The sequence below is a fragment of the Mustela lutreola genome, chromosome 3 (assembly GCF_030435805.1).
Source record: "Mustela lutreola isolate mMusLut2 chromosome 3, mMusLut2.pri, whole genome shotgun sequence".
In the NCBI taxonomy this organism is placed as follows: domain Eukaryota; kingdom Metazoa; phylum Chordata; class Mammalia; order Carnivora; family Mustelidae; genus Mustela; species Mustela lutreola.
Window position 1 is genome coordinate 172,883,127 of NC_081292.1, and position 14,532 is coordinate 172,897,658.

General features: G+C 39.9%; 1 protein-coding gene across 1 annotated transcript in view; it reads right to left on the minus strand.

Moving 5' to 3' along the window:
• Positions 1–14,532, minus strand: part of SP140 (SP140 nuclear body protein) — a 79,105-nt gene that overhangs the window by 26,554 nt on the left and 38,019 nt on the right. The window contains exons 12-19 of the mRNA XM_059168883.1: positions 14,164–14,229; positions 13,683–13,766; positions 12,683–12,766; positions 9,028–9,093; positions 8,547–8,630; positions 5,228–5,314; positions 4,700–4,804; positions 3,868–3,921 (exon numbers count right to left, since the gene is read on the minus strand). Coding sequence (XP_059024866.1) covers positions 3,868–3,921; positions 4,700–4,804; positions 5,228–5,314; positions 8,547–8,630; positions 9,028–9,093; positions 12,683–12,766; positions 13,683–13,766; positions 14,164–14,229 — 630 coding nt within the window. The remainder of the gene's footprint in view (positions 1–3,867; positions 3,922–4,699; positions 4,805–5,227; positions 5,315–8,546; positions 8,631–9,027; positions 9,094–12,682; positions 12,767–13,682; positions 13,767–14,163; positions 14,230–14,532) is intronic.

Sequence of the window (14,532 nt, forward strand, 5' to 3'; positions counted from 1 at the left end):
CCATCTTTTTGTGCCCTCTCCAATTTCTTTCATGAGGGTTCTGTAGTTCCTCGAGTACAGATCCTTTACCTTTTGGTTATGTTTATTCCCAGGTATCTTGTGGTCCTTGATGCTATAGTAAATGGAATTGGTTCTCTAATTTCTCTTTTTATATTTTCATTGTTAGTGTATAAGAGAGCAACTGATTTCTGTACATAGATTTTGTATCCTGCCACATTACTGAATTGATGAGTTCTAGTAGTTTGGGGGTGGAGTCTTTTGGGTTTTCCATATAAAGTATCATGTTATCTGCGAAGAGAAAGAATTTGACTTCTTCTTTGCCGATTTGAATACCTTTTATTTCTTTTTGTTTTCTGATTGCTGTTGCTAGAGTTTCTAGTACTATGTTGAACAACAGTGGTGAAAAATTTTGAAATCTCTTTTCTGATGTTCCTCCCTGCATTGTTTACTTTTTTCCTTGCAAAAGAAACTATAAAGAGTAGAAATAGCAAAATATACTTGAGAGCTTTGTAATTAAACCAATTGCTATGCATTAGAAATAAACAAACCAGTGTTTCAGAGTAGAAATAAACAAACCAGTGTTTCAGAGTGCAGGCACAGATCCAAGAATATAAGGAAAGGTACATAAAAAGGACATTTCAAGTCATAAAGAAAAAACATTGGGGTTATTTCTTGAAATTAGTGTCTCACATCATGCACAAAAAATGTGAAATATAGGTATAAACATTAAAAAGTATTAAGTACTTCTGATATTCTGAAAGCAAATACAAATATTTTTTAAAATTTTGAGGTGGGAAATATCTCCATAAATTTTAAGTATAGGCTAGAAACCATAAAAGAAAAGCCTGACAGATTTTACTACATAAAATTTTCCAGCTTCCTTAAGACAAAAGATAATACCAACCAAAAAGAATAACATCAAACAACGCAAAATAACAACATATAACAGCAAAATGTAGTATATATATTATTAGTTCTATGCTTGTTCAGCATGGTTAAAAAAAAAAAAAAGCCAGCAGGATTGTATCACCAGCAAGACACATGCACCAAGCATTTTTAGGAGGAAATCAAATGACCAATAATAACTGGAAAATGTTCAACCACAACAAAAATGAAAACAATGCAAATTAAAACAGGAATGAATGGTAAACTTTTACAGGTAAAATGTTACAGGTAAAATGTTAAATGTTTGTAAAGTTTTGTGCAAGAAATACTGCTCTAAAGTAAAGAAAATCTAACTGTATGAATAGATTTATTCAGATTTATGATAAAATTCTAAATGTGTTAATATATGCCTAGAAAAAAATCTGGAAAGATATATGTTAAAGTTTACAAAGATCATATATTTTATTTTTTAATATTTAAAGATTAATTCATTTATTATTTGAGAGAGCATATGAACACACATGCACATGGTGGGGAGGGGCAAAGGGAGAGGGAGAAAGAAACCCAAACAGACTCCGAGTTAAGTGTGGAGCCTGACCCCAGGTTCGATCCTATGACCCTGAGATCACCACCCAAGCCAAAACCAAGAGCCCGATGCTCAACCAACTGCACCATCCAGAAACCCAACAAAGATCATATATTAATAAATAAGTAAATAAATAAATATGTGAGCATTTTGAAAAAAAATGTAAATTGCTATTTTAAAAGATGTGATCTAACCACATTCCTTTTTTCATTTTTTGGTCTTATGAAAAGTGTTAGTTCTCTATTGCTTCTGTAATAAATTGCCATATGCTTCATGGCTTAAAAGAATACAAACTTATTATCTTACAGTTCTGAATGGCAGAAATCTGACACAAATCTCATAGGGCTAAAACCAAGGTATCTACAGGGCTTTGTTCCTCACTGGAGGCTACAGGATTTGAAGGACCCAGGTGACTAGATTGCGGCCACCTACACAATCCAGGACAGTCTCCCCATCTCAAGATCCTTAGTTTAATCACACCCTCAAAGTCTCTTAGCATGTGAAGTAATCAATTACAGGTTCCAGAGATTAGGACTTGGATGTCCCTGCTTCTGTTGATAGAAGATCCTTAGGGATCATAGCACTCCCATGTATGTCACGGGGATCTCCTCCATTAGACAGACCCTTCCACAGATCTTTCCTATACAATCATGTATCTATTGTTTTACTTCTGTGGACATGGCTGAGGGGATCTGTGAGTCACATACTTAATCCCTTCAAAGAACCTCTTCCTCGTTGACTGAATACACTGACTGTTCACTACTTCTGGCGCATTAGCAGAAAGTTGTAAGGCCATACTCTTGGTTATCACTACAGACCACACTTTTCCTGACAGTGAAGCTCCAAATTTTAGCACCTTTTGCAGCTTGGAAAGGCTGAGACCTTTTCAAATCATCAAATCCTGAACCATGAGAGACTATGGACTCTGAAAAACAATCTGAGGAGGGGCACCTGGGTGGCTCAGTGGGTTAAGCTGCTGCCTTTGGCTCAGGTCATGATCTCAGGGTCCTGGGATCGAGTCCCGCATCGGGCTCTCTGCTCAGCAGGGAGCCTGCTTCCCTCTCTCTCTCTGCCTGCCTCTCTGTCTACTGTGATCTCTCTCTGTCAAATAAATAAATAAAATCTTTAAAAAAAAAAAAAAAACAATCTGAGGGTTTTGAAGGGGCGGGGGGGTGGGAGGTTGGGGGAACCAGGTGGTGGGTTATTAGAGAGGACACGGATTGCATGGAGCACTGGGTGTGGTGCAAAAACAATGAATACTGTTTCGCTGAAAAGTAATAAAAATTTTTTAAAAAATCCTGACTCCTTTTGCTAAGCAGTTCTTCCTTCAATTTACCTCTTTCCCCTTGCATTTTGCTATAAGCAGCAAAGTGGAAACCAGTGGCACCTTTATCACTTTGCTTAGAAACCTCCTTAGCTATATATCCATAAAATTTGGCCTTCCACACTATCAGCAGGACAGAATTTTGCTAAGCTTTTGGCCACTGCATACTAAGGCTTCCCCTTTCTCTAGTTTCTAAAAACATGTTCCTTATCTCCTTCAAAGTGTCACCAGTGACACTTTGAACTTCCATATTTCTACCAAGTCCTCATGATGATTTGGATATCCTCTAAGACAAAATAGGTTTTCTCTACCATGTTCTGCACTTCCAAGCTTTCTCTAGCAGAGTCTGCAGCCCCATATTTCTAACAAACTGCTTAAGGCAATCTAGACATTTTCTATCATTCCACTTAAGATTCTTCCCTTTGCCCACTGTCCAATTCCAAAAAACATTTCTACATTTTTAGGAATGCATTACAATTGCACTCCACCTCCAATAACCAAAGTCTGTATTACTCTTCTACTGCTGCCATAACATGACTACAAATTTAGTGACTTACAACATAAATCTATTATCTCACAGTTATGTTGATTAGAAGTCTGACAAGGGTCTCTCTGGGCTAAAATAAAGATTCCAGTAAGCTTTCATTCCTGTCTGGAGGTTGTGCAGTAGAATACATATCTTTGACCCAGATTCCAGAGGTCATCCATATTCCTGGTTCTTTCCTTCCATCTTCCTCCTCCTCCAGCCAACAATATGATATCTCTGTGTGACTATCTTCCATGGCCACTCCCCCTCTCTCCACAGCTAGGAAGAGCTATTCCATTATATTGGGTCTACTCAGATAATCCAGAACAATCTCCTCTTCCAAGGTCCCTAACTTGATTATATCTGTAAAATCTCTTTTGCCACATAAGATAATAGATAATACAAATTCCAGAAATTAAGATATGGACATCTTTGGGCAGATAGCATATTATCATCACTTAATATTGTAAATAGTAATAATGCAATTCTAGCATTAAAAATCTCATTTTTAACATCAAAAGCAAGTAAAATCTTATGTACTCTTACTTCTCTTCCTCTTGAGTCTTCCCGAAGAAGAGGTGTTTTCAAGACCCACAGTATCTAGAGAATTGACAGGTGAGGGTGAGGAAACAGAACTTAAAAACAAAAGTTACACATTTTAGGATTACTCATACTGCAGAAGACTTGAATTTATAAGATGTTTGGGTTATTTCTCTCTCCCTTCTGAAGGGACTAAAAACCTACTGAGTTCAGAAGTAGCAGTCCAAGATGGGCCCCAGGTCTTCTTTTGTTTCTCAACAGTCCTTGGAAAAACACTGTGAAATACCTTTGTACTTCACTTTACTCAGGAACATTTGTCCAGGTATTAAGATTAAACAAAATCTTATGTGAAAATATTTACAGGAAATCACTAGATAAACCAGCAACATGCTAGAGGGCATCCATCAAAAATATATGCTGAGTTAAGGATAGTCTTTCCTCTTGACATCACTAGTGGCATCACTAGTGGCATCACTAATTATCTTTTGAGATTTTTCTAAGGTTGTGACAAAAAGACACTGCTATGTACTAGCAGAAGTATGCTTGGCTTTCTTGGGCTCCACAGAAGATTGGGTGTGACAGGGATGGAAATCACTTTATAAATGCAAGTGTTCATTATTAGTAGACTAATGTAGTAAACATGATACTGCCATCTTTAAGTGTGTATTTCTACTACAACACTCATGTGTAATTGGCAGGGCCATCTCTTGCCTCTCTACTATTCCCAAAAGGGTCAGGTCAAACAAAACAGGGAACAGGATACTGGAATGGACTGGACCACCTGTCACTACCCAGCCCCTAGAGCCACTCCCATACCATAACTCTCCGGTGGCCTTACCCCTCATGTCACATGTTTGGCTACTTTCAGGACCTTCTGGCACATCTTTTGAAAAGCACATAACACAGGAACACTTTTCATTTCCATCTGCTGGTAGCTCAGCTTCTGGGCCAAAACGTGATGTATGAAGACTTTAATTTACCTCAGGTACCCCCTTTTCTGTACCCTTCTTGATCGCCCCTTCTCTGCTTCTTCCTCTGAAATCTTCCACTGACCATCCCCATCTCTGGCCTTTCCTTTAAGTCTCCCTTTTTCCTCCCTTGTCTTTTTCTCTTTATCAGCTCTGTTTCTGTTTTTCTTTCTTTTTTTTTATTTTTTATTTTTTATAAACATATATTTTTATCCCCAGGGGTACAGGTCTGTGAATCACCAGGTTTACACACTTCACAGCACTCACCAAAGCACATACCCTCCCCAATGTCCATAACCCCACCCCCCTTCTCCCAACCCCCCTCCTCCCAGCAACCCTCAGTTTGTTTTGTGAGATTAAGATGTTTCTGTTTTTCTTATTCTATAAGTCATAATTACCTTCTCCATCACAGAGTAGTAGTCTGGAACTAAGCTCTTCTGATTCTTCCTCTCTATTCATTTGGAGAGTTTCTAGTTTTCCAGATACTAAAGAGAAGCAAGAAAATTACAGTCCATGGATCCTGAAAGTGACCAGGGAAGAGCTTCTGGTGCTTTCATGTTGCACCATGATATCCTGAGCTAAAAGAAGACTACACCTGCTCCAATAATCACAACCTAGAGCTGCCAAAGGCATGCTTTTCCCATCTTTTATACCTCATTCTGCTTTCTTTTATTCCTACTTTTCTACCTGTAGCCTCAAGAATAAAGGAAAAAGATCTTATCCTTTCAGGAAAAAAACAGCTATTCTTTGAAAATAGTAAAAAGTAATTATGAGAACAGTTCTAAACTCATCCTAGTTGGTCCATCACTACTTACATCACTAACCACATTTAAAGCCAGCCAGTCAGTGACAACCTCACACTTCTGAAAATCAGCCCATCAGCAAGAGCCGCATTCCAGAAAGCCTGTTTTTATGACTAAACGATAACCTAGTTATAAACACTCCCCAGGTCTGAAAGTCTGCAGTTCCTGAACTACAAGCTTCCTAAAACTCTATCTAAAAGCAATTTCCTTTTAAAAAGAAACTATATTCTCTAAGTACCAGACCTCCTTCCACCATGCATCTTGCTTATGGCATGATGGTCTATTCCTCCAAAAATGGATTTCCCACCAAGCCATCTTGAAGACTCTTGTTTAGCAACACCATGTGGGATCTTTGAGCCAATAGGCCCAATCCACTGTTTCTTGTGCCCGACTCAGATTGGGTGACTGATAAATCCATCTCAATAATGACTTGAGCTCTGCCTTGTTTCATTGATTTCTTATTTCTGAATTAATTTTTTTTAAGATTTTATTTATTTATTTGTCAGAGAGAGAGAGAGCACAAGCAGGCAGAGTGACAGGCAGAGGCAGAGAGGGAAGCAGGCTCTCCGCTGAGCAAGGAGCCCAATGTGGTACTTGATCCCAGGATCCTGGGATCACAACCTGAGCCAAAGGCAGTGGCTTAACTGACTGAGCCACCCAGGCATCCCCTGAATTAATCTTATTACTTAAATATATATATGCAATTAGACACAAAGTAGTTAGACACTTTGGTTTGGAGGTGTAGCATTTAGCAAATATTCTGTTAATATTTTTTATTCTTCTACTGTTTCATTTACTCTAACTTTTGTCTATTTTCCAAAAGGTTTTCTTATGTGTGTTTGTTTGCTCTTGATTTTCTTGTGCTTCTTGAAAGCTGGAAGGAAGTGATCCAAAGCAAATAGATGGAGACACAGACCTGAGAAGTCCCCTATGCAAAACTTATTGATGGATGTGGGTCCATTAGACAGCAGCTAGTGTGTGCAAAAATATTTGGTCACCCTTGGCCTTGAGTCCCTCTCCAAAACCTCTCATCAATTTGAGAAACAAAATCATTTTGTTTAGCAAATAATCTGAGGTCAACTGCTATCATGTTATCAATCATACGTTCCCTTTGCAGTCTCTGCTCAATGGATGAACCCAATACTCCATTCACTTGCAGAACACAATTCTCATCAAGGACTGCATGTGGTGACCTCATTGCTACTTGCCATGGCTGTGTCCTGGTTGAAGCTACAGTCTCCCCCTGAAAGAACTCCACTTCTTCTTTGTACTCTCAGAATCAGTCTTGCACTTTTCTTAATAAATGGCAAAATTTCACCAAAGATAACTTTGAGTTTCAAAGGAGAAGTCTGGACATGTCAAAAATAAACAATGCTTTTAGTAGTACTTCTATAAGAGAAAGATGACCAAAAGTTCCCATGTCCCAACCAGTAACTGCTAATTTAAGACCATCGTCTAACAGTTTCTTTTCTTTTAAAAAATCTCCATAAATTTAATAGGAAGGATCTATTTTGCAAATGAAACTACCAGATTAAGGGGTACCTGGATGTCTCAGATGGTTAAGCAACTGCCTTTGGCTCAAGTCATGATCTCAGAGTCCTGGGATCAAGCCCCATGTCATGTTCCTGGCTCAGCGGTGAGTCTGCTTCTCCCTTTCCTGCCCCCTGCTCCTGTGCTCTCTCTCTCTCTCTCTCTCCAATAACTAAATAAAATCTTGGTTTCACTTACTTCTGAAACATAAGGGATAGCATGGAAGACATTAGGAGAAGGGAAAAATGAAGGGGGAGAAATCAGAATGGGAGAGGAACCATGAGTGACTATGGACTATGGGAAACAAATGGAGAGTTTTAGAAGGGAGAAGGGTAGGGGGGATGGGTGACCCTGGTGATGAGTATTAAGGAGGGCACAAATTGCATGGCGCACTGGGTGTTATACACAAACAATGAACACTACATCAAAAACTAATGCTGTACTGTATGGTGACTAACATAACACAATAAAAAAATAAAATTTTCTATCATTAATAATTAAGTAATTAATTAAAATAAAATGAAACTACCAGATTAAATATAAAGGAAGAATAACTTTAGAATTCCTAGAAAATTCTCCTACGCATAATCAATTTATAATTGATTTGAACATTAGTATGTCTACACTATGCATGATTTGAAGTTGACAAAGTAGGTACAACTCACTTCTCTGTAGTACCTAACCCAATTACTATAACTCTTTTCTAAAGCCAGATTCTTTTCTTTAATACATTTATGCTCAGCTTTGTTTGATGTCCCATTTGATAAGAATATGTTACATTATTTACTTGGGAAAGTCAGTGGCTCAACTGGACTGGTATTTTCTAGAAATGTACTTAAGTCTCATTGTAGTAGGCAGAAGTCTCAATGTCCACTCAATATTTCCTTCCCTGACCCCAGGGACTGCAAATATCATGAGATGTTACCTCTATTTTTAGGTTGTGCATATGGCAGAGTTGATGTTAAGTAAAAGAGATAATTAACATGATAGATAACCAATGCTGGTAAGGATGTGGGAAAAAGGAAGTCTTGGTGCACTGTTTGTAGGATTGTAATGTGGTATAGACACTATGAAGAACAGTATGGGGGTTCCTCAAAAAAAAAAAAAACCTAAAAATTAAAACCTCCATATCATCCAGCGATTCCACTTCTGGGTATATATGTGATGGAAACAAAATAAGTGTGTCAAGGAGCTATCGGTGTCCCCATGTTCATTTCAGCATTGTTTACAATAGCCAAGACATAGACAACCTACATGTCCATCAACAGAAGAATGGATAAGGAAAATGTGATAGGTAGATACATATACACACAATGGAATACTATTCATCAATTAAAAAAAAAAAAAAAAAAAGAGGGAAATCCTGCCATTTGCCCTCCCTTACCTGATTCACTTTCTGGTAATGAGTTCAAGTCTTCCTGAGGTTCTTCTTCATCACACATTTCTAAACAGGCACTGTTACCTTCTGCTGAACAGAATATAATCCCTTAGAGGATCCAGCATACGACCAATGGAAACAATAGCAGAAAAAACCACCCTGACAATCAAGGTGGCTCAAGTAGCTTCCAGGTGGGAATGTCTCTGACCTCAGACCCTCCTGCCTTTGAGTTCACCTGGCCTGGAAGTTAACATGGCTCATGTCACTATCACCAGTGGCTGAGAATGGTTCACCCATCTCCCTCCCTTACCATACACCTAATTCCCTCTCTTTTTGACCCTTTTCACTTGGCTTTACACATTTCTTCTGTATGAAGAAGTGAAGAGGAAGGGAATCAGTGGAGGAGGGAAGAGAAGGGATATTTTCCTCCTTGTAGAGAGAAAAACAAAGATTTGGTTGGTAAAATGGAAATTGAAATTGTACTTACCTTCCCCGTCACATAGCACTTGCCCGGGCACTTCCACTAGTTCTCCTTCACTGATCATCTGGGGAGCTTCAGGATCACAGGACCATGAAGGGAAATAAGGAAATGAGCTCAGCCAGGATGTTCAGAACACAGGTGAGCTGCCCTTTGGGAAAAGGGACATCTGTTCCAAGGACCCCACTTGAGATCCAACTGAGCCCTTCTTCCTCTGACTCCCCTACTCTCTGCTTCTCCATTTCCTTCCCATAGATCTTCCTCCAGAGATTTCCACTTCTGCACTAGGAAAATATTTGTGCATCTTTGATTTTGTGGGCTCCACTCCCCCGACTTCTTCTATTTCTTTACTTTTCTATCTTTTTGTTTCCTCAGTGGTGATCTTAATCATTTCTTTCCTGCTTATTCCTCCTATCTCTCTTCTTCCAGGTCTCTCTAATCCCTAAAACAGGGTCCACCCCTTCTGTCACTGTCTCTCTTGATTTCTTCCCCTTCCAACTGGCATTCTTTACTTGTAAAGTGGAAGTTTTTCTGCTTTAGGCCCTGTTCTGTTTCCCCTGGGACTCTTCTTACATGACCCACATTGACCTCTGTTAGCTTCACATAGCCACTACCTGCAATGAGATGCTCAGGGCATGGGTCCCTGCTCTTCCTCCTACTTGATCTTAGGGAAAAACAAGTAATCTTCATCTGTGCTTCCATGCCTTTCTCTAAGGAGAAATAATAGCAGTTTCCCTAGCCCAAGTCCTAAAGCCTCACTTGCCAAAGTATTTTGGAGATTGAAAAAAAAATAAAAAGCACAAAATAATCCAATAACATGATGACAAAAGCTATAATTTGGGTTCAAGAGCCCTTGATCTTTCCTTCTTTTTTTTTTTTTAATTTTTTTAAGATTTTATTTATTTGACAGAGAGGGATCACAAGTAGGCAGAGAGACAAGCAGAGAGAGAGAGAGAGAGAGGAGGAAGCAGGCTCCCTGCCGAGCAGAGAGCCCGATGTGGGACTTGATCTCAGGACCCTGAGATCATGACCTGAGCTGAAGGCAGAGGCTTAACCCACCCAGGCACCTCTTGATCTTTCCTTCTGACAAGAAGATCTCAGAACCACATTTCATCTGAAGCCTACAAGTTTATGACAATATAATAATAATATTAAGCACTAGGTATATACTTAATTAACTTTTGATTCTTTATAGAAAATAATAAGTAGCCAGGGGTTAAAATCACAATACTGAGTCCTTCCTATAAATAGACATAAAGAGTGTGAAGGAAAAAAGGCACTGTCTTTGCCAGTATTTATCTACCACAACATGAAGAGGGAATACATCTGTTCTAACAATAAGGGCCATGCTGTTCAGCTCTGAATTTAGCTGCCTGATACCCTGCAGCCCAGGGCTGGCAATCCCTTCCTTATCTTGCCCACATGTTGGTGGGGAACTCAAAGCTTCCTGAGGCTCTTCTTCCTCACGGGTCTCCCAGTAGGCATTGCCATGCTCTGCAGAAAGGAATGAAACCCCTAGTCATCTCAGTACAAACCAGGGGAGATCATCATGAGAAAACTCCCAGCGAAAGCATGGAACACTCGGGAATCTGCTAGGTGGGGCTGTTCCTTTCACAAACCATCTGGTCAATCTCTGGGCTCACCTGGCCTCAGGGTGACTCACTCCTGTTGCCTAAGGACCATCCACCATCTTCCTCCCCTTGTGTATACCTAATTATGTCCCCACTTCTCCTCGTTTCCCATCGTCCCTGCTTAGTACTTCTGTCTCTGCCCTTATCTCCGGCTGTCAGTGTCTCCAAGTGCTTCTCTTTGTTTGGATGTGTTTCTGTCTCCTTTTCTTCTGTATCTTTTTCTCTTGTGCCTCTGGCACTCTTTAGTGTTTTTATTACCTTTCCCTATCTCACTCAGTTTTTTCTTGCTTCCTTTCTTCTAAGTTAGGAGAGGTATCCCTAAAATAGTACTGTATAACCTGATCAGGAGGTGGAATAAGGAACAGACTAGGTCAAGGCAACACCACCACGCCCAAGGAAAAGTTGTTCTAACGCCCACATATAAAAGAAATATTATAACATTGCAATCACTGAAAATATTTACACTATCATGAGAGATGAGGCAGAAACAATAAACTGGTGCACCATGGTGAGTGGGAGACACAGAAGACCACAGGAAGAACAACTGATTTAATCCTAAGACAACAAAGATCACCAGATTTACATCAGAAAGTAATATGATCTGATTGACATCTTGCAAATAACAATCATGCTAAAGTGGAGAAAATGGAGAGAATGGGAGCAAGAGGAAATGCTATATTCATGTCCCCTTTAACAAGGAAGCAAACTCTGGAGAAGGAGTTTCTAGTTTCACAGAAGAAGGTGTTAGCATCAGTTTTGGAAGTGTCAGTTCCTGAAAGTCATCTAAATGGAGAGGATCCTGTGATAAATGCGTTCAGGTACACAGAGGGATGACCTTGGGAGACAGGTGTCCCTAGCAGGCATGCACTTGAGACTCATTCTATTACCTGGGAGTAACTGAGACAGCCAAGGAGAGGGTTATTGGTTTCTGACTATGTTCTGGGCACCACTTCCTACGTGGGGAGATTAAATCTGAAAACTCACTACCAAGATAGACTCCTTTTGTTGGAAGATGCTCATGTCTAGACTTGTACTTCAGCTTTATAAGATCCCAACTTCTCCCCTATACAGCAGTTTCCACTCCTTATTGATTTTAAAATTATTTTTATATAACTCTTTCTCTACATAGTCTCCTTTAGCTTTCTTTCACATTATTATTATTTTGATGTTTATTTGCCAAATTATTATATAATCTCTCTAATTTTCATCTTCATACCTCATTTCTCCATTAACTTACACCCTTTCCAGGTTGTCTCTCACTTTCTCCTTTTCTACCTCTGTTTCTCTGAGTCTTTCCCTCTGGATGCTTTAAAATTTCCCTTATTTTATCTATTTTCCTTGTTCTCACAGATGCTTCCTCCCAAACTGACAGAAGTTCTTCCCTTTTCACATGGACCACAATACCAGACAGCCTTCTCTTATCAGCTCTATGCTAACAATCTCCCTAGGTACCTTTTAAAGTGCAAACCTATCACTCATTCACAAAACTTACGTCCATACTGCTGATACTGATGGAAGTAGGCTGAAAATGATCTCATTGCTTCAATTGCCATAACCTGCTGTTATTTGGGGTTTTGTGGACATTTAATAAAATGACCCAGGCCCTTCTGCTCTGGTGCCCCAGCCTACCTCTGTTATATCCTGTCTCCCTGTGTTCTCCCCGACTTGAGAACTCAGGAGCTCTGTTCACCATCATTCTTAGTCTCTCTCACGGTTTTGGAAAAAACAAGACAGAAAATGGACACAGTCTTACTTGTATGTATGTGAATATGAAGAATAGAATGGTAGGATGGCAGAAAGGCAAGATTTTTTTTTCCATGCTGATCAGAAAACAAAAGCTTCTTGAGAGAGTTGGGAATTTAAATCAGAATTAAAAATTAAAAAAAAAAAAGAAAGAAAGAAACTAGTCTACTATTGACAGTGGACTTTTAAGAGATATCTTTTATCAGGAGAACAAATCTCCCAACTTCTGGAGCTACAAAGCATTTAACAAAACATTTAATGCTTAAAAAAAAAAAAAAAAAAAGAATTACCTTGTCCCTCTTCTGCTGGCTGACTGGGCATCTCCTCTAGTTCTCCTTCATTAGTCACTGGGGAAACTCTGGGATCATAGGTCGCTGCAGAGACACAAGGACATTATGGACCATGGAGGGTGATGGGAGCAGACCTCATCATGTCCATGCTCCACCAGGTTGGGAAAGCAAGCTGCCTGCTCCATGGGGCCCCTTGGAACCACATTGTCTTGTTCTGCTTTCTGCCATCTTGTTACATCTCCTCTGTCCACTTCTCACTGTCCCACCTGCATTCCTGCCTCCACACATCTGTTTCCTAACCGTGCACCTCTTCCATTGTCTGGGCTTCTACCCCATCTCTTGTTTTTAGGCCTTAGATTTGTTTTTGCTTCTCAGTGATAATGTATCTATTTTCTCTCATTACTCTGTCAAACTTTCTTACTCTAGATGTCTTCAAGCCCAAGTGGTTGAGTCCATTCCAATGCTCTCTGTCAGTATTTCCCTTTCTCTCCCCACCAACATCAGTTTTTCCCTTATTTTTTTTAAACTCAAGAAAACTTTTATTTTAGGAGGTGAAACAGGCCCAGCCACAAAAATACTAGAAACAATTCTCTTATACTAAGGTGGAAGACTGATGATTACATTCTATTAGAGCAGAAGGGGCTGTTAAAATACTCTCCTGTCCACAGGCCCTTAAGAATGTTGTCAAACAGTTGAAACACTTGGAAACCCATACCCAGTTTTTCTTTTTTTCTCTTCTTAAAAATTCTTTATTTAAATTCAATTTAGGGGCGCCTGGGTGGCTCAGTGGGTTAAGCCGCTGCCTTCGGCTCAGGTCATGATCTCAGGGTCCTGGGATCGAGTCCCACATCGGGCTCTCTGCTCAGCAGGGAGCCTGCTTCCTCCTCTCTCTCTCTGCCTGCCTCTCTGCCTACTTGTGATCTCTCTCTGTCAAATAAATAAATAAAATCTTTAAAAAAAAAAAAAAAAGAGGGAAATCCTGCCATTTGCCCTCCCTTACCTGATTCACTTTCTGGTAATGAGTTCAAGTCTTCCTGAGGTTCTTCTTCATTACACATTTCTAAACAGGCACTGTTACCTTCTGCTGAACAGAATATAATCCCTTAGAGGATCCAGCATACGACCAATGGAAACAATAGCAGAAAAAACCACCCTGACAATCAAGGTGGCTCAAGTAGCTTCCAGGTGGGAATGTCTCTGACCTCAGACCCTCCTGCCTTTGAGTTCACCTGGCCTGGAAGTTAACATGGCTCATGTCACTATCACCAGTGGCTGAGAATGGTTCACCCATCTCCCTCCCTTACCATACACTTAATTCCCTCTCTTTTTGACCCTTTTCACTTGGCTTTACACATTTCTTCTGTATGAAGAAGTGAAGAGGAAGGGAATCAGTGGAGGAGGGAAGAGAAGGGATATTTTCCTCCTTGTAGAGAGAAAAACAAAGATTTGGTTGGTAAAATGGAAATTGAAATTGTACTTACCTTCCCCGTCACATAGCACTTGCCTGGGCACTTCCACTAGTTCTCCTTCACTGATCATCTGGGGAGCTTCAGGATCACAGGACCATGAAGGGAAATAAGGAAATGAGCTCAGCCAGGATGTTCAGAACACAGGTGAGCTGCCCTTTGGGAAAAGGGACATCTGTTCCAAGGACCCCACTTGAGATCCAACTGAGCCCTTCTTCCTCTGACTCCCCTACTCTCTGCTTCTCCATTTCCTTCCCATAGATCTTCCTCCAGAGATTTCCACTTCTGCACTAGGAAAATATTTGTGCATCTTTGATTTTGTGGGCTCCACTCCCCCGACTTCTTCTATTTCTTTACTTTTCTATCTTTTTGTTTCCTCAGTGG